The sequence below is a fragment of the Vombatus ursinus genome, unplaced genomic scaffold (genome assembly GCF_900497805.2).
Source record: "Vombatus ursinus unplaced genomic scaffold, bare-nosed wombat genome assembly UNPS02014779.1, whole genome shotgun sequence".
NCBI lineage: Eukaryota > Metazoa > Chordata > Mammalia > Diprotodontia > Vombatidae > Vombatus > Vombatus ursinus.
The window spans coordinates 52,537,633-52,559,028 of NW_020954557.1; the positions used below are offsets into that span (position 1 = coordinate 52,537,633).

The window sequence follows — 21,396 nt, forward strand, 5'->3', positions numbered from 1 at the left end:
CCCCATTTCAGTTCTTAAGAAAACGTGGCACAGGAAGTCTAAGTGATGTGTTTTGGGTCATATTGTTAGGGTTTGAACAAAAAAAAGTCTGAGTGTTTTGTTTCCCACCTAAGTGTTCAATTCCATTAATTTAACAAGCACTGTTTGAGTACTTCCTCTGTATGTATCAAGAACTGTAACAAGTCACATCAGGTAGTTTTTGTTATTGGGTTCGTTCACTAGAAACTCACAGTGTGCCCCGGGGACTGTCCCAGAGATGTCCTTAATCATTTATTCACCAAGTAACAGGAAAAGCATGGCATCTTCATTCATAGATTCAGTCATGTAGGAATGATGCAGGAACCTTAATATCATATTGATCTTTACCAAGCACAGCTTAAAGGTTTAGTCTCAGTTTATTCGATTCCATTCATTAAACAATTACTAAACATTCGTTATGTACAAAGCGCTGTACCAAGCAATTGACACAAAAAGAAAACTGACTCTTCTTCAAGTTACTTACATTCTAATAGGGACAAATCCATATCTAATTTACATTACAAGTAAGTGTAATGCAGCTAGGTCTCAATTAATGAAAATAATGATCCCCTGAAGTGGCAGCACTTATTTAAATTCACAATATTCAAATTTATAATTATGTAAAATATGGTACTGTATTGCAGCCCAACTGAAATATGTAATGGAAATTTAAATAATGCTACCATTTCAGGGAGGGAATTCTTACTCGCACCAATCAGGATCTAAAATAAATTGATGTTAGAAAAAACAATAGCAATTGGAAAGGGTAGAGGGGAGGGAAGGAATCAGGGAAGACTTTGTAGAGTAAGTACCACCTCCTTCCAGAATGTCCTGGTAGTTACAAACATCTTTAATAGCAGATCACAGAAATAATGACTCACTCAGCAAAGTCAGAAAGGAAATACACTTTACAAAATAAAAGATAAATTTTAGCCTATCTAGATCCTTTCTCTTGAATTGCATAAAATTACAGCTGTTAGAAATGTTCTCCATGAAAATGACAGTCTATTGAGAAGAAATATATTCATATATATACCTCCTATTCGCATGGGAAAAAAATAGAACAGTTTAAACAGTTGGAATTTCTCAATTCTTTCACACATTTTTTCTGAGCTCTTGTAAGAGCGAAAAACATAGAAATAAAATATTTTTGAGAATACTATCTTAACTACCATAGTTTTTCCATGTGTCAAGTAGAAATATAAGCAAAGGTGGTGTATATTTAAAAGTAATAAATCAAACTATTGGTAGGGTAATATATCTTCCTAATAGCTCACTAAACCAATGAAAAAACACATTCAGTTTTTAGGAAATCAAACCATTGTGATCTGGGGACATGGATAGACTGGGGACAAGAAATATAGTTGTTTTTCTATCTGTTTATTTGTTTTGTTTTTAAACAATATCATACTTAACAACAGGAAGTTTAGTATACTTGCTGTTTCTCCAATGTAACATTCCACGTCCTTTTCTTTCTACCTTGTGCTTTTGCACTGGCTGTCATTCATGCGATGAACATAGTGGCCCTTCACCACTGGCTCTTAATTCCCCTGGCTTCCTCAAGATTCAGCTCACATCCCATCTTCTACAAGAGGCCTTATCCCACCCCCAAATCCCAGCAGCTACTACCTTGACTCAGATAACCTCTCATCTATTCTGTACATATCTTATTTACATATTGTCTGTCCCATTAGAAGTGAGGGAATGGACTGTTTTTGTTTTTCTTTGTATTCTCAGGGGTTAGCACAGTGCTTAGCAAAAAGTGAGCATTTAATAAATATTTGTTGACTCACAGACTGGCTTTCTCAAATACCCCCATGAGAAGAAAAGCAAAAGAAAAATGTGGACAGTGCATAAAGGACAATTAGATGCTAAAATAAAGCATCAGTGGGAGAATATCAAGCCACTTGATAGGCAAAGAAAATAAATCGCAGGAAAGTTAAGCAAGTGCCTCCACAAGGATAGCAGCTGACCTCAAATAGTTAGGTTCCATCATAAGCTTATCTCAAAATGACAAAGCAGTCATCAGAAACTGTGCAATTTCAGACATTCACAAGCACTTAATAATTAGCTAATAGTGACTGTATTATTGAGTATTGCTTGCATACATTGAGTTTAAAGGAAGAAGGGATTGAAGGAGAATATTTGAAATGACATGAGATAAAAAAACAAAAAAAATGCTTTGAAAAGCTAACGGTGAGAAGGAGAAAGCAAAAACTGAAATCATTCTTAGATTGATCCTTGTGCTATGACAATTGGAGTTTTCCTTAATTATTCCCAATATATCTCAAAGCATTAATCAAAAACCCAGAACAATTTTAGTCAATGTTTCCACTCTAAAAAACATGTGTTTTACTTGATTTGTAAGGCCCAAAACATCATCTTTCTTTCACTTAATTGAGAAGCAGCTGTAAAGTCTTAATTAATGCCCTGACTCTTAATGATCAAAGAAAGTAGACTTTTTTCCCACAAGCATGGAATGTGCCTGATAAAAAAGCATAAAATTCAAGAAATTCTTAGGGAATTTCTCTCACAGGAAAAATTAGTATTAGAGAATCAATCTTTTTTTTTGCTGCATATTAAATTAAGGTGATATCTTTAAAAAATAAAAACCCTTCTAATTAAATTCAATGAGAATCATTTTTCCTAGGGACTATCCCATATTGAAGATATCTAAAAATAAGTCACCTTGACTTAAACTTATACTCATGCAAAATTGTTGGAGGGATGAAGAGATATGTTTTAAAAAGATAAAAACAATTTTTCTATAGAAATAAGGGGCAAGGGGTTTTTCATTGACTTTGATAACTATATAACTATAAATAATAAAATATTTTTTTGAAAAGAATGAATCATAGAATTTTAAGAGTTGGATAGAACCATAGCATTGATCTAGCTTGGCCTTTAATCTAGTGTAGCAATGAATTCTGTAACCCCCTGTCTGTAACCTGACAGCTTATCATCTAACCTCTACTTGAATAAATCCAATGACAGCGAACTCATAGACTTCATTAGGCAACTCATATCTCTGTTGGATAGCTTTAATTATTAGAAAGCATCTATTTATATTGAGCTAAACCCATTTTTGAAAATTGATGCTGATTAATCTCAGTTCTACTCTTGGGAGGAACATAGAACAAGCCTACTATTTCTTCCACATGGAAAACATCTAAAATATTAGAAAAAAATATTATATTTATCCTTAGTCTTATCTATTCTAGTCTAAACATCATCATCATTATAGCTAGCATTTATATAGCACAACAGTATTACACATTTTATCTCATTTTTTTCTCACAACAACCCTGGGATAATTGGTATTATTATTCTCACTGTACAGATGAGGAAACTGAGGCTGAGTGGTTCGGTTAAGTCACTTGCCCAGGATTCCATAACTAATAAGTATATGAGATTGGATTTGAACTTAGGTCTTCCTGATTCCAGGTTCAGTGCCCTATCTACTAAACACCTTCAGTTCTACCAGCAGGCCCTATGTGACAAGGATTGCAAACTCCTTTACAATCTAGGTTTCCTCTCTCATAAGGCATTATAGTTTGTACTTGTTCCTCTTGAAATATGAGCTCCAAAATTGAAGACAGTATTCCAGATGTAGCCTGAGCATTACAGAATAAAGTGAAGTTACTATTCTCTATTAGCAAAACACTATAATTCTATTAGGGCAGCTAGGTGGCACAATGGATAGAGTCCCTGGCCCGGAGTCAGGAAGACTTATCTTTCTGAGTTCAAATCTGGCCTTAGACATTTAACTAGTTATGTCACCCTAAGCAAGTCACTTAGCCCTTTTTGCCTCAGTTTCCTCATCTGTAAAATGAGTTGGAGAAGGAAATGGTAAACCACTCCAGTATCTCTGCCAAGAAAACCACAAATGGGGTCATGAAAAGTCAATTCTATTAATACAACAAAATTTAATTAGCTTTTTTAGCGCTATATGGTAACATGGACCTTATGATCAAATAAAACTCCTATATCTTTTATTCTTAAACTTCATAATTTTCCATACTGTACTCATGCAACAAAATACTTCAGTCAGTGACAGATTTAATATTTATTCTTGTTAAATTTCATCTTGTTGATTTTAGTCTATTGTTCTAACCCATCAAGGTAGTTTTGACTCCTGATCTTGTCATCTACCATAAAGAAATTAATCATTCATCAGATATTTGTTGATTTCCTACCACTCAAAGCCCTCTTCTAGGTGTCATATTAGGCATTTTCCCTCCAAGATTTATATTATTTGCAGCTGTGATAAACAGGCCTTTCATTTCTTCATCCAAAAATACTGAACAAGATAGGGCTAAGGTTCAGAGAGAGCCCTGGAATGCTCCATTAAGAGGCATTTCTTTAGATGGATGTCAACCTATCAGTCAACTCTTTTTCGAATAAGGTTGTTCAACTATCTTCAAAGGTCAACATTATTATCATCTGGCCCACATTTCATTATTTTATCCACAAGGATATCATTAGAGACTTTGTCAGATGTTTTCATGAAAGCAGGATATATTACGTGCATGGCATTTTTCTGATCTATTAACCTGGTAAGCATACTTTAAAAAGGAAATTGTCACTTTGTCATGACATTTTTAGTGACCCCTTGTTGATGCTCATGTATTTTCACATTCTCTTCTAAATGCTCACAAATCAACTTTAATAATCCTTTGTAGAATTTTTCCTGGAAAAGAGGCACTGCCAATGGTATATTGGGAACAGACTGTAGAAATCAGCATAATAGCTATGACATGTAACCCTTTCTTCAAATATGCCATGGGTGGCTCCCATCTGGGCAAGAATTATTTTCATTTCTCATTATTTGTGACTATTCACACTTCATAGGGGCTGTGTAATTAAAGGTCATAAGTTGCTGTGACTGCCTTGGCTTTCTTCTCTCAATTCAGGCATAAAAACTCTTTAGAGATTTGGGGGAGAATAACATATAACTTCCTGACTGTAACCTAAAGGACCCAAAAGAAAGAGTAGAGTCCTGTAATTGTTTTTTGGGTTCTTACATTCAAGTCTAGACTTGTTCCCTCCCTCTCAGAGTTTAAGGTGTAGGTTCAAAAGATCTTTCATAAGAGAAAGATGGCACATCAGAAAGTCAGTTGATCTGTTCACATCAGCTGACTGAATTGAAACATGTTGACTGTTTGGACTGGTATAGAAGAATAAACAGATAAAATTATGGGTAAGAAGTACATTTTTTTTCAAATTCAACTTTGTATTTAAAATTCTGTCTCCTAATTTGAAAAAAATCTATTGTAATAGTAAATGTCCAGAATTCATGTAATCAAGTCCTTATAAAATTCTTTGTGAACTTAAAACAACAGCAACAACAACCTGCTTAACACAACATTGACTTGTGTCCTCTAATGCTCAGGGAAACTCCTTATAGTGTCAATAACTAAATTCCCTTGAATAGAGCCAAAAAGAGACCTATAATTTCATTCTCTAATGAAAAGTATTAGTGTGATTTTGGTTTTTTTAAAAAATCTTATATTTAAAAACCATTATATAGCATTAAATTTTTCTTTGATGCTTCTCCTAGGTACACTTTCACAGGAATTTATACCTTTGAATCACTTATTAAAATTTTGGCAAGAGGTTTCTGCTTAGAAGGCTTTACTTTTCTTCGTGATCCATGGAACTGGCTGGATTTCAGTGTCATTTTGATGGCGTAAGTGTATGAAATGCTCACATAAACAGAGGCATGAAATTAATTTCTACATAAAACATACCAAGCATAGTTTTATCATCATAGGGATTTCTTTTTAGTTGATGTGACTGTGTATCTGTTGCATGCATTTTTGGAACACGTTCTGTATTTCAAAAACAAAATCTACTATGGAAGTTGGCATTATGTATCAGTTCCAAGAGTAACTGTAAGGAAGGGGCATTAACTAATATCCTAAATTCTTTCTACTCAACCATGTTAAAGTTATTTGTTGACTTCACCCTGTCCCAGTGCCACCAGCTAAATTTAGGGAAATAAGTTTGTTTCTTTAAGTTCTTCAAGTATAGGTTGAAATGAAAGGTAACTTCAAATGCTAGCAATTTCATTAGACTCCTTTGGCAAAGTGGTCTATGAGCCAAATGCAGCATTAATTACTTAGTATAAATTCTGCAAAAACCCTCAATAACTCTGATTTAATTCTACAGGTATGTAACAGAATTTGTAAACCTAGGCAATGTTTCAGCTCTTCGAACTTTCAGAGTATTGAGAGCTCTGAAAACTATTTCTGTAATCCCAGGTAAGAAGTTAACTGGTGTAAGGGATTAGGTCCCTTATATATCCAATTATTTCTTGCGTGTTATTGTGTTTGTGTGTGAACTCCCTTATACAGATATGTGACAGAGTTTGTGGACCTGGGCAATGTCTCAGCATTGAGAACATTCAGAGTTCTCCAAGCATTGAAAACTATTTCGGTTATTCCAGGTGAGAGCAAGGTTAAACACCGAGGCTGATTTTAAATATATCTAAGTTGAAAGTACAACTTTACAGCAATAAGCCTTTAAAAAAATCATATTAACAAAATGCAGTAAATGCAATGCAGAGTTTTAATTATAATGATTGCTTACATTTTTATATTTGTATTTATAAAGTCAGCCCCTGAGTTTAACAAAGTATTGCATGAGACAGCTATTTTTAAACCACTTTTCATTTATGGTATGAAGCTTTATCTTAAAACATTTAGAAAAAGCTTCAATGCTGTATGACTTAATTATTTTTTTTAAAACTTTATCATTTATTGAAAATGTTTAGGATTGAAAATAGAAATCTGTTTTTTAAAAAAGTTATCTTAAAAGTAGAAGAGATAATTTTTTTTAAAAAATTGCTTCAACATAACATTGGATTTTTAAAATGTTAATTTTTTTTTCCTCTAAACCACTGCCAGATAAAAAAATAATATATGGCAATGTTTAAGGGAAAGAAAACATAATAAAAAAAGAAGAGCTGAAATATAAAGAAAGAACAGAAAGATTTTCTTTATATGGTCCTGTGGGCATATAACCCATAGTAAACAAAATTTCCTGTTTTAAAATAAAAAGTCATAGTGAGGAGCCAGTAAGCGCAGTACTTAAAAATAGAAATTTGTTCTTCATTCATTTCCCAAACCTATAGATTGTTTGCTGGGCTTTATTGTCTCATAAGCTAAACAATCACTTGTGGAATGAAAGGGAAGGGATGCTCATGCATGATTAATAAGAAATTGTGATTTGTGGTGGTATTAATACGTTGTTCTATCATCCTCTCTTTGCAGGATTGAAGACTATTGTGGGGGCCCTGATCCAGTCAGTGAAGAAGCTTTCTGATGTCATGATCCTGACTGTCTTTTGTCTGAGTGTATTTGCTCTCATTGGGCTGCAGCTGTTCATGGGCAACCTCAGGAATAAATGTTTGCAATGGCCCCCAGGCAATTCTACCTTTGAAACAAACATTACTTCCTACTTTAATAGTACAATAGATATAAATGGGACATCTGTTAATACAACAATGAGCACATTTAACTGGAAGGAATACATTGAAGATAAAAGTAAGATGTGCTGCTATATATTAACCTATTTGTTGCCAAAAATTTTTACAAATGTCAATAGATGAAAAAGTGATGGTGGTTTTTAAAAAAAAAATCTGATGCCAATAACTTGAGAAATTTAGTGCCTATTCTAATGGAAAGCAAAGAGTATTGTAGAACAATGGAATGAGTATAAATGCATATCGTTGTTATTAGATAGCATAAAACTGACTTATGAATTAATCTATAAATATCTTATTCTTTTCATTAACAGGTCATTTTTATTATTTGAATGGACAAAGTGATGCTTTACTTTGTGGAAATAGCTCAGATGCAGGGTAAGGAACATTATTAAGAAGATTTTTTTATATAATAGAAAGCAAAAGAGACCAAAAATTACAAGGCTAGCTCTACACAAATGGAACTCCAAGTGTTTTTTTTCTGTCAAAGTCCCTAAAATTAACACCAGAAAGTCATTCCGTTGGCTTAAACCAGTGTCTCCAGAAGATTACAATAAACTGCATCTGTGGAATGGGAGTCTCTCCTTTCATTCATTAAAACCTTATATTAGTACATCTTGGGATTCACTACTTTCTACTTTGGAAAGCAGAGAATAAGGCCCTGAATGAGTATAGGGTATAGGATAGTCAGGTTTTAGAGAGATCTGTATGTGTTCATATGTGGTACAGTTGGGGCAGGTGGCAGAAGCCGGCAGTTGGCAAAGGCCTTCATCACCTAGCCCTTTCCTATCTTTCCAGTCTCCTTACTCCCCAATATGTACTTTTTGATCCAGTGACACTGGCCTCCTGACTGTTCTATGACAAGACATTCCATCTCCAGGCTTTCTTTCTGGCTATCCCTCATGCCTGGAATACTCTCTCTCCTCCACTTGAATTCTGACCTCCCTGGATTCCCTCAAGTCCTGCCTTCTACAAGAAGCCTTCCCTAACCTTGCTAATTCCAGTGCTTTATCTCTTTTGATTACTTCCTGTTTATGCTGTATATAGCTTGCTTTGTATGTGTATATATATATGTACATATATATATACATACATATATGTGTGTATATGTGTGTGTGTACATATATATATATATATACATATATATATATATATTGCCTGTTGTCTCCCTCATTAAAAATGTAGGTTCCTTGAGGGCATGGACTGTCTTTTGCTTCTTTTTGTACTCCCAGCACTTAGCACAGTGCCAGTCACATAGTAAGCCCTTAATAAATGTTTACTGAGTTGAATTGAAAATTAGGAAATGTCTTCAGCAGAAAAGATGACTTAAGCTACAGACCACAGCCAAAATACCAGAGTAGTAGGATTTGGACCAGCTTAATTCCCTGTGTAATAACAGTAGGGCAAAGGTTATAGAGCTGGAGCTGGAGGGAACCTCAAAAGTAATCTACTTATGAAATGAAGAGCCCTTCATTTTATAGCTCAGGCAACTGGGCTGCAAAACCTTCCAGTGAGCAGAGAGGTGACTTGACTTGACCACTAGATTAAAAAAACCAAAACACTCAATAAATTGAAAACAATTTTATTGTTAAACTTCAGCATCACAGCAGGGGCCATCTAGAAGCCAACTAATATATTTCATACCTGAATAAAAGTTTCCCTACAAAATACCTTTCCTTTCTATGTGTAGAGCTAACCTTGTATCTATTTGTTTGAACAGCTGTAGTAATGTTGGAATCTGTTCCCTCTGAAGGCAGCCCATTCCACTTGTGGACAGCTCTCAAGCTAGACTCCTATCGAAGTAACTAAGCTATCAACCCATGAGTAATAATGAGTTATTCTTAAAGCTTTGATTATTTATCACCCATTCTGACTTATTTGAAAGTAGCCTCAGTGTGCTCTTTATGAGAAGTCATGTTGACTATAAAAGAAAAAAGTGGATTAGTTTCTCCATGCTTCCATCTTTGAATAGAAGCTAAGTTTTATAATAACTTTTGCCAAAGAAAATTCATGTGATGAACATTTCACTATAACAATGGTTGAAAATGTTTTATGAGAGTAAAGGGGAGCAAATCCGTTATGAAAGGATACTCAGATTATTGAATACTTACATAATCCATTGAGGTTACACATCAATCAATTGAGGTTATCATACTAACCGTATCATACTAACTATTTCTCTCTATCATTTGTAGTCACTGTCCAGAAGGATATATATGTGTGAAAGCTGGTATAAATCCCAATTATGGCTACACTAGTTTTGACACCTTCAGTTGGGCTTTCTTGTCTTTGTTCCGACTAATGACGCAAGATTACTGGGAAAACCTTTATCAGCTGGTGAGGCTTGAGTAATAGATTTTTAAAATTTTATGATCACATAAAAGATGATATGTAACTGAAACTTTAATGTAACACTATTTGCCATAGAGTAGAATTTGGTATAAGGTGAGTCTGTTTTTCCCAATGTCAAGCCCAAATGTGTCTCTTTGAAATTTCTACCTGCTGCTCCTTTTCCTACCCTCTAGGACCGAGCAAAAGGCTAGTCCTTCTTCCATATGACAATACTTTAAATACTTGAAAACAGCTATTGTGTTCTTAGTCAATTAAATATTTGTACTCCAGTCAGTCAACTGATCTTCATATGGCATCTTCTCAAAGTCCTTCACTTTCCTAGTTGCCTTCCTTTGGAATCTCTCCAAAGAACAGCTTATCAGTAAATATCCCTAAAATGTCATGGCAAAAACTGAATATAATATTTCAGATTTGGTTTGGCCAGGTCAGAGTTAAATGGGGCTATTGACATCCATTTTGGATATTATGCCTTTCATTATTTCGTCTAAGATCACATTAACTTTTTTGAGAGCCAAATCATGATATTGACTCATATCGAGCTTTTAGGCCACTAAATCCCCAGATCCTTTTTTAAAAATATTAATTGCTATTCAGCCATACCTCCCCTATCTCAGACTGATAAGTTGATTTTTTGAATCCACCTTCCCCCATTTTTATATTATTTTTCAATTAATACACAATTATTTTCTTTCCTTCCTTCTCCCTGATTAAAAATAAAAAATCCATGTTAACAAATAATCAAGCAAAACTAATTTCCATGTTGTCTATGTCCAAAAATATATGTCTCATTCTGCCTTTTTAAGTCCATTACTTCTTTATAAGGAAGTGAAATTTAAGTTAAAGAAAGATTACAATTATCACCATCACCTTTCTTTTTATTAGACTAAGCCCAATAGCCTCATTTGTTCCAGAATAAAGTCTTATGAATAAATTGGCTGCTGACCTCCTAACGTATGAAAAGCAGTCTCCTATCTTTTATCATGACATTAAGACACTGTTTTATTTTTCCTCCTCTAGACACTACGTGCTGCAGGAAAAACATACATGATATTTTTTGTTCTGGTGATTTTCTTGGGTTCATTCTATTTGGTGAACTTGATCCTGGCTGTGGTTGCCATGGCCTATGAGGAGCAGAATCAGGCCACTTTGGAAGAGGCAGAGCAAAAAGAGGCTGAGTTTCAGCAAATGCTGGAACAACTTAAGAAGCAACAAGAAGAAGCTCAGGTATAGTTAGAGTTTTAAAATGCTTTATTTTAGTTCTTATATTCCTAAATGTGATTTTTGCCATACTAGACAGGTAAAATTAGAACATGACATCCTCTAATGTCCAAGAATTTTCATTAGAAAGCAACTGAATCCTCTTTAAAACATGAATAGCTTCTGAATTAAATTGGATTAAATTAATTTTGATGAAAATATTTACATATCTAAGGAAACTGGCTGAAAGTAATAATAAGTAAATTCAGTTAAGCTTTATTTTATGATGCCAAATGTTCTTACTGTCACTGATAGTGACAGTATCACTATCTGATTTTTAATTGAAAAAGAAATACAGCAAATATAAAAAGATACTGTACTGACTCTAGGGCAGGGGTTTTTTAACCAGGGATCCACAGACAACCCCTTCCTCATCAAGGAGTATGCTGGTAAATAAGTTTAATCTGGCTCTTAACTAGCCCATAAAAGCTAACTCTAGCACACACCTGGGTCCATAGATAGATTTCAAGGTGGAGGGAGGGGGTTTGTAAACTTGGATGGGGGGACAATTTTATTTTTCATTTCATTAATCTTTAACCGAAGTTTAGCATTCCCTTTAACAATTTAAAAACATTGATCTTAGAAGGGTTTTGTTGTCTTCACCACACTGCCAAAGGGATCTATGACATAAAATAGGTTAAAACACTGGCCTAGGGCCTAGATTAAACCAAAGTAGATTGGTTAAACATACAGTTTGAGAAAGGATGTTGGACTACATCTTATAAAGTTCTATAACCAATTTCTAGTCTTAGGTCAGTTCATTAAAATGAAAATAAAGCAGGCTAGGTTATAGGGGAAATAGTGAGGATAATATGACTCCAGGAAAAAAAAGTTAAGATATATACCAAAAATAAATTTCAGCTCAATGAACTACTGTTAGTCAATAAGCATGTATTAAGCACCTACTATATGCCAAGCACTGTGCTGTGTTGGGGATATAAAGAAAGGCAAAAGCCAGTCCCTGACCTCAAGGAGCTCACAATCTAATTGTTCTTTCATTCTCTACTTAACAGTATTCAAACAGATCATGTATAATGCTCACATCCCAGTGAATAATACTTCAACTCAAATAATTTTTCTAAAAGGTGTTTCAAGGGAAATTCAGTTATTACGTCTCCAAAGTACTGTCCAGGACTATATGCAGTTGTCTATTCCTTTAACAGTGCTGTTCTTGTATAGACAGAATTTGTCAGGCCTTTGAATGAATAATTTCATCTTCCTTTTCCTAACATCTTCACCAATAAATAAGGACAGTCCTGCCCCCTCTCCCTTCTATTGCTTCTTTGAGATTCTCAGAGAAAAATATGCTGTGTAATAGGAAACTTGGAAACAGCATAATTGAGTGGAAAGTGCCAATTTCCTTAGATTTGGACTTAGAAGGCCTGGATTCAAATACCAGATCTGTTTCTTGCCATCTGTGTCATTAGCAAATCAGTTAACCTCTAGGGGTGGTGTTGGTTGTAGTATCGAATATATTTTAATTATTTATAAATTTTACTTTAGCTCACTAAATGAGAACAAAATAATATGCACCCAAACAAACTGACACCGACACAGGATAGAGGTCACTTTATTCAAACTCTTTGGGGTCGCTCTATGGTATTTATATATGCATCTAATAATATGTAATAATATCAACATTTTGCATGTGATCTATAGTCTTAAATTATTGAGTGACACTATTACAAAATATGCAATAAAACATGGCGAGATTTACAATGTTGACAAACTTTATAAGTTAACATTTTGTTTCTGAAATACAGTCATTTTGAGGGTAAAACGTGGCACCATTCAAATATGTACAATCTTTAGAAACAGGAGCCTGCTATATCTAGTTGAAGGTGAAATGAAATTTAGACAAGCAGAATGTAAATAGTCAAATTACAATTTGGCAAGCAAAATTAAAGTTTGCATCTTCACAATTAACAAAAGAATGCCATTGGATTCCAGTACTTAATTAATAAAAAATGGATGGGCTTTCACTTTGTACATGCAAAAGTTTAAACAACCAGAAAATTCCTAGTAGTTTTTATGACCATACCACTACACACACTTTATTCTGAATTTTTAAAAGTTTCTTATTTTTCAAGTAAGAAGAGCAGAGTTCTGCTGCAATCCAACCAAACAGAAGTAGCCGATGAAAAAATCAGAGGTGTGTGACATATGAGATCATTTGAGATCCCAATTTGTCTTGCTGAATTATCATGTCTCACCACCTACAATACAGCACAATGTACCATCCAACCAATGATTTAACGTATCTCAGTTTCTCTTTAACATCTGCTGAGGGACAGCCATGTATTCATCATTGTTTAGACATGGAGGAAGACCTGGTATCAGCCCAGTGGATTCACATACTAAGTGCAATTTAAATAGATAAGGAAATGCAAAACCACAAAAGGAGAATAGGTAGTTATGTCCTGGGCAATTATATTTAGCCATTCAATATATGGTCTTTGAACACTTAGCATCATGCAACCCATTATCTCACATGTTCAGCAGCTTATATTGTTCTCAGAGGAAAAACATCTCATAAGAAGACTTTTTTTTTAATGGAAAAAGGTAGCTTATGAGACCTAAATATAAACCTACATGTAGGAAAGGGTCAGATGCTGTAATACATAGGGGAAATTTTAATAGCTGGATTTTACTCTGATTGGGAATTAATGGACTTATACTGTAATGATGTCAGAATTTTTAGAACATGAGGAAATTGTGAGAATAAATATTTTTTCTTTCATGATTATATATATAGTTGTTATATGTTATAAGAGCTAGAATTTAGCAAGTCAGCTAGGAAAGTAATAATATTCTAATCAAGATAGTACATTGACAGTGTTGCAATGTTAGCTATGAACAGATTATATAGATATGAGTGAATAAAAAAAATTAATTCAATGCTAATCACAAATCACTAGAACAATAGTTATAAGTAAGAGAGAGAAAAACAAGGGGAAAAGTATTATGTTGGAAGGGACCTCAGTGTTAATGTTGCCAGAGAAGCAATGCAGTCAGTCATTAATACAGAAATAGAACTGAAAAAAAGTTTGGCCAATGTGTTTTGCAGATTTCAATTAGTTTCCATATCTGTAAGCAAGAGTTTATTACTTCCTAAATTGCTTGCTTGTTGCCATTTAACTCTAGTGTCTTACACATTCTCTGCCTTTCATGTGGTCTAAAATAAGATTGTTTCCCTTCCTTATACATTTTGCGACAAAATATTTTCTATTCATATTACATTACATTAACATAGCCCTAATGCTAGGCTACAAATAAACCATGTCCTAGGACCTTTCCATTAATAATACAATACAAGCTAACAGTGCTTTTTTGCTCTTGTGAGATTGATGCTCTACCATCCACCTTCTGTTTGTTTTACTCTCTCCTGTAGTCATAGTTAAATAAATCACACTCATCTTTCCATGCTGAAAATATTTATCCTTGAAGTGAAATCATAGAATGGTTGCCATTTTTTCCCTAAGACCTGGCTGACTTTCAGAGGTGGGTGAGCTAGTCTTGGTTAAAAGAATCTGCCAAATTGCTTTGGGGTGCTTTGAACTGAAAGCTTAAGAGAGGGAAATATTATGGTTTCTTATAACAGAAGGAATTTATCTTAAGACACTGTTCTATTTTATCCTTTTATTAACTGCTAAATGTTTCAGAACTTGAACATTAATTGGAAACATTTGAAATACAATAAATAAACATGACCTAAATCCAATTTTTACTCAAGATTATGAAGACATAATTTAATCCAAATAAAGAACTAAGGATATCTCAGCAAACTGAGCAAAATGTATCCTTTCCTATACTTAAGGGCAATAATGCCATTCAGCTATTCACAACACTCAAAAAAGACAGTTATAGGAAGGGGCAGAACTATAAGTTCCATCTATCAGTGTTTATGACTATGGAAATCTCCCATTTGTGCTAGGCTGCCATCATGACTCCACCCAAATTCCCAGAGATACTTGTGAAATATCATAGGAAATTCATACTGTCAATGGCAATGGATGTAATAAGGGAGCATTTTCCCCATGAACTAGTCAGTAAAAAATAAATGACTGATTCAGGAAATATAGACATGAGACCCCCAAATCATATTACCTTGTATCTCACCAAACTCAAAAAGGAAAAATAAGGTTCACTATTGGATATGGTCAATTTATATAGAAAATTAAATATATAGAAATATTTTCAAATACAACTCATGAACTATTACAAATACTTGTTTTGATATGTCATAGAGTTTGTAAGTTAATTTTGTTATGTTTTAAAGTACTGCATGCTAAAGTGTATGATTTTGTGGTACAATAGGCAGTAGCAGCAGCATCAGCTGCATCAAGAGATTTCAGTGGAATAGGTGGGCTAGGGGAGCTCTTGGAAAGTTCTTCAGAAGCATCAAAATTGAGCTCAAAAAGTGCTAAAGAAAGAAGAAACAGAAGGAAGAAAAGAAAACAGAAGGAGCAGCCTGGAGGAGGTCAAGGACAGAGTGATAAGTTTCCCAAATCTGAATCTGAAGATAGTGTCAGAAGAAGTTTCCACATATCTGTGGATGGAAGCCGACTGAATTATGAAAAGAGATTCTCTTCTCCTCATCAGGTATTTACTCTTGTTAATTCCACTGTATGGGAAACTATAGCAATATATAATTGTGATTTCACTGTGTGGAAAAGTGAAAAAATGGATGAACCTACATTTTAATTTACTCATCAGTGTTTTTAATTCACAAAATAGCCATTTATTTTTTTTCCATTTGTTTAGCTATGACTGTTCCCATATTTTGAGAAAATTCAGTTCACAGGTATGAAGCAATTTGTCAGAAATGTCTACTTTGTAAGACAATTTGGTATCTCTTGACTTTTCTACTATTGTCATTTTGAAAATTGTAATCAAGATGTCCAAGTTGCCATAAAAATTCTACATTTGTCAAAAGTTGTAATTGTGAGATGAACGTGGAGCTGGAAGAAAAGTGTTTCTATGGATCTACCCTGTACCTTTAGAGAGAGGATAAATGAAAGCTGTGCTACTGTGCATTTCCATTATACCATTATCACATCAAGATGCAATGTACAGCTGCAATGTACCTATGCTTAGGAAGCCTTAGAGGGGAAAATGAAAATGAAAGATGTTTCCATTTTCCCTCTGATTTAATTGCTATCTACCAAAGCAACCAGTGCTGTAGGATATAAGATCAGTCTTAGAGGCAAAATAAAACATAGTAAATGTATGTCTGTGAAACTAGAATAATAAGTACTATTTGGGCTTTGAACTATTTGTGATGCTGTAGCAGGACTACATATCACATTGTTATGAAATAACATTCTATAACATTCATCTGCACCATGAAAATACCCATTACAGGGCTAAATTTAAAAAAAAAAAACAACAACGCAACACATGATCCTGCTCTGTCTACACATAGTACAAAAAATTCTTCTCCCTAAAATACAAGGAGATTGAGAATATATACAGATAGAGCCAAAGAAAATCAAACATTTTGCAACAATTGAATTAAAGTTGTCTTTTTATTCTTCTCTAAGTCCATAGTTATGGACTAGATTTTCTTGGTCTGAGTTTCTACAGGTTTTATTGGTTTGACAATATTAGGGATGAGAATATTTGGAAAAGCCTCATATTGAGTTTAATAATCGAGAGATGAGCAAATCGAGCTTGAATGAAGTTAAAAACCTTTTAAATATTTCCATATACAGGTACATATATGCCACAGAGTTGAAGGTTTACACATATGCATGTTTGTGTATATTTGCTCATACAACTCATATTTAAGTAAACAATTATTTCCATAATTGCTCCATTGTTAGGCAAGTAGTTAACTGATTTTTTTCATGTAATATTGAATTATGATTTAGTCAGTATAGGAAACTCTAAGAGTAGAAAGTTTTCGTCCAGTTATATCAGTTATTTGATAATGAATTTTATTATTGAAAGACATCATGTCAACTTCAAATAGTCTACCCTACTAGTTATTTCCACAGCTTAGAGGAAATGGGGTTCAAATAAGGCTGTGGATATACCTCACATAGCAGAGTCCATTACCAGGAATGTGCCTACAGCAAGCTTTAAATCAGTGAATTAAAAACCCTGAATAATCAAAAAGAATGCCTATATTGAAAAGAGTAGTAGAGAAGTGAGAATGAAATAGAAAAAAGTGAGACTGGCTGTTCAGATGGTTTGAAAACTATAATTTAGTCAGGAAATAATAGCTGATTAAAAACCTTATTTAAATTTTCCCACAACTTATCATTTATTTCTCTATTTCTATGACGGGATTTTTATTTAAAGATTGTATTCCTATGTTTAACTATCCTTGAGAAATTATTGGTCACAGCATTATCCTATGTCTACTTTTATCCCCTTCTTAAAATTCTTAAATTTCCACAACATTATCCTGAAATCACATGATGATTTATTTCTCATACGTTTTGCTATGTTAAAACAGTCTAATGTTTAAAGAGTAAATGATCTCCATAATTATTTGATAATCAGAATTTTAATACAGATATTGGTTCTGCTACCAACTACTTGTATGGTATTAGTTAAATCATTTAAAGCTTGTTTAGCCTTCATTTCCACATCTGTACAATAAGGCAAAGTGAGACTGATGGTATATGGTCTCTAGGATGATAAACCTAAACATCAAACAGGCATTTTGCTCATTCAAATTTAACTTCCTAGCATGTTTCTACCCACCTGGAAAAAAAAAACCTACTAGGCTTGAGATCTCATAATTCATGACTAATCAAAGAATTGCAAAAATACTTGTGCTATATTGGATCTTAGAAATAATCTAGTTCAACACTTTTATTTTACAAATAAGGAAACTGATGCTCCAAAGGTGAAGTGACTTGTCCAAAGTCACATTATTAATAAGGATCAGAGTGAGGACAATAAGTGAGGTCATCTGATTACAAGACAAGTCCTCTTTCCACATAATACTATTCTTCTATGACCCCTGGTACTTAAGCTGGATCATGAAGCAGTATAGAATATTGGAAAGAGTGTGGAGCTTGAAGACAAATGGGTTCAAATCCTGGCTCTGACACTGACTAGTTATATGATAAATTATTAGGCATTGACAAATTACTTAACCTCTCTGAGCCCCAGTTTCCTCATCTGTAAAATAGAGATAATAATGCATATAGTACTTAGCAAAGCTGTTGTGAGAAAATATGTGTAAAGTACTTTGGAAACCTTAAAACACTACATAATGGCAGTTATTATTAGATATCCAAAGAGTCTCAAGAAAAATAGCAGGAACTGAACTAAGACACAGAATTATAAAGATCTACATTTCTCAGTCTAATTTTAAAATACTTTTGCAATTGCAAGCTAGAGTTTTATATAAATCATATTTATTTTTTTTTGTCTCAATGATTAAGATTTAAAAACATGCTAGTTCTTAGCAGCAAAAAGAATGACTGGTGCAATTAAATAAGGAAAAGCTGCATGATAGTTTTACCACTTCATGATCACCTCTGTGAGTCTCAGGATTGAACACAATATTCCAGACAGTGTTCTGACAAGGGGAGAGCACAGCAATACTATCTATCACCTTTCTTTTATTTTTTCTTCCTTTTTTTCTTTCTCTCTTTTTCTTTCTCTTCCTTTCTCTCTCTTTCTTTCTTGATTACCTACACTGCTAATTTTCAGTATGTGTTCTAGTTGTCATTCAGTTCTTGGTTCAACGAAAGGAGAGCAATGAATGGGAAAAGGGTTATGAAAAACAGCAGTGAAATGGAATTTTTCTTCTCCCTCCCCTACCCCCCAATATTAGAGCCAATACTATGGGAATAGTGAAGACCAGAGAAAGGGGCAAGGATAGGAGAGTAAGGAGCCCTGAGGCAAAGATGAAAAATGCATCTGGGAAAGGAAGTGAAATGACAGAGAGCTCTTGGGGGGTGGGGATGGGAAGAAGAAGGGAAGATAGAAAGGAAAGGAAATTCCTTACAGCAGTGGCGAGTTCTAGTAGGGACAGGGATTCCTGTCCAGTGCGTAAGTGGGGCAAATATTAGTTACTGCCCATACAGTAATATGTTATGTGTTGCTCATAACATAAATTATTGAGTGATTAGGTGGAAAAGAGATATCATCATTTGTAGCAAGTGGAGTAAACAAAGATTTTGCATTGATTTATTTTTGAAATGTTGCAATAACACCATTTATTTGGGTGTTGCTAATGAGTGCATTTCATGAGCTCTAAAAATGATTGATTTAAAAAAAGAAAGTTCATAAAAGTAACAGGACAGACTCAATGCTAAATTGCAACCATTACCTCCAGAGCTAGTATTTGTTATTTATTTGTGAACATAGGTGATTGATGACATTCCCTGAATCACAGTTTCTTGTACTGTAATTAAAGAGATAACAGAAGAGACTGGTTACCTTTTTTTTCCTCTCTTTGCTAGAATCTATCTTTGTATTCTTTGTTTATATATCTATCTGCTTTACTTTTTCTTATCAATCTTAGAATTTTTAATGTATTTGATAAAGACAAAGCCTGGTTAGTCTTTTGTCTGCTATACCAGCCAATGTTTCTACAGAACAAGCAACACAGAAATACTACCTGGTTAATCAAATGATGAAAAAATAATAAATGGTGGTGGTGGTGGTGGTGGTGATGATGATGATGATGATGATAGAATTTACATAGCACTTTATGGTTTGGAAATAATTTTGCATATGTTATTTCATTTGATCCTCGCAACAACTGTAAGGTAGGTGCTATAATTATTCTCATTAAAGTGGAGTGACATTATGTGACTTGCCCAGGGTCACACAGTAAGTTATCTGAGACAGATTTTGAAAAGTCTTCCTGACTCCAACTACTAACTTTTTTCATGGAGTAGGATATACTGAATGGAGTTGACCATTACCCAGCTATCAGAAAAGTTGTATGTAGCTGTGGAAAGGATCTGATGTTCTAAATTCATAGATGGTCAGTCAGATATGGATAATCTTATGCACTTACTTTCTGTGTTTTCCCAGGTACACGAGAGTAAAATTAATTTCCATCTATATTCATAAAAGGAGAAAAGAAAAGAGAATAGTTCCTTACCAGGATATATGAAGGAGAGAGGGAAACCTTTAATAATTTCTAATTCAAAACAACTTATTAATGTTGTTTGGGGGTCAGGGAGCAGAAAGAATTATTTTCCAAGTTGCATTCATTCCTAGCCACAATACCTTCCAATTCAGAAAGAACTTTTTGCATCTAACTTTAGGTATGTTCCTCAACAGAATTTACCCCAAAAGGTGGCTTGTGTTTTAAATAAAATTGAGTACTCTACTCTATAATATGGCCACCCTGACCCAAAAGAAATGTAATTGAATAATTTTAAGAATTTAACATAGGTAGCATGATACAGAGCAAAGAGAACCCAGCTCTGGGACTTAACTATCTGTGTGACTATGGGCATGTCACATAACCTTATTAAGCCTCAGTTTCCTTGTGTGTAAAATGAGGGGCATGGATGAAATGATAACTAAGGCACCTTCTGCATCCAGAGTCTATGCATTCAATTTATTTTTGCTTTCCTTTTTTTTTTTTCCTGCTGTGTTCAGTCTCTGCTGAGCATCCGTGGCTCCCTGTTTTCCCCAAGGCGCAATAGCAAAACGAGCATTTTCAGCTTCAGAGGTCGAGCAAAGGATGTCGGCTCTGAAAATGATTTTGCTGATGATGAGCACAGCACATTTGAAGACAATGAGAGCAGGAGAGATTCATTCTTTGTGCCGCACAGACATGGAGAACGACGCCACAGTAACGTTAGTCAGGCCAGTATGTCATCCAGGATGGTGGTGCCAGTGCTTCCAGCCAATGGGAAGATGCACAGCACTGTGGATTGCAATGGTGTGGTTTCCTTGGTGGGTGGATCTTCAACACTTACGTCACCTACTGGACATCTTCCACCAGAGGTGATAATAGATAAACCCACTACTATTGACATGATACGCAAATCTGACATAGGTCAAGCCTGGGTAGTATTTTTTTCCTCTCTTTCTTTTTTTCTTCCATGTCGGCTTGTGATTCTACACAGCAAGAAAAACAAAAACACTGCCTGGCTAATCAAGTGGTGAACCACAGAATCCAAGGAATTCGTTGTGTTCTTTTTGTTCTCTAAAACATTAAACTAAATAGGAAACTCATTTTGCATATAGATTTACCAATAATTAATAATTTTGATACTGAATCTTTATAGTATATTTATTCATTCTAAAAGTGTACAGCCACATACTGCTATATTCTACAATATTTCAAGTAA

At 34.2% G+C, this 21,396-nt stretch overlaps 1 protein-coding gene across 13 annotated transcripts in view; it reads left to right on the forward strand.

Moving 5' to 3' along the window:
- Nucleotides 1-21,396, forward strand: part of SCN3A (sodium voltage-gated channel alpha subunit 3) — a 96,803-nt gene that overhangs the window by 12,794 nt on the left and 62,613 nt on the right. The window contains exons 4-11 of one of the 13 annotated variants that reach the window (XM_027865781.1): nt 5,579-5,707; nt 6,190-6,281; nt 7,293-7,565; nt 7,819-7,882; nt 9,700-9,841; nt 10,874-11,080; nt 15,431-15,715; nt 20,699-21,049. In XM_027865781.1, coding sequence (XP_027721582.1) covers nt 5,579-5,707; nt 6,190-6,281; nt 7,293-7,565; nt 7,819-7,882; nt 9,700-9,841; nt 10,874-11,080; nt 15,431-15,715; nt 20,699-21,049 — 1,543 coding nt within the window. Of the gene's footprint in view, nt 1-5,578; nt 5,708-6,189; nt 6,282-6,374; nt 6,467-7,292; nt 7,566-7,818; nt 7,883-9,699; nt 9,842-10,873; nt 11,081-15,430; nt 15,716-20,698; nt 21,102-21,396 lie in introns of those variants that run through there. The other 12 variants (XM_027865787.1, XM_027865790.1, XM_027865783.1 and 9 more) reach the window with 12 other exon arrangements.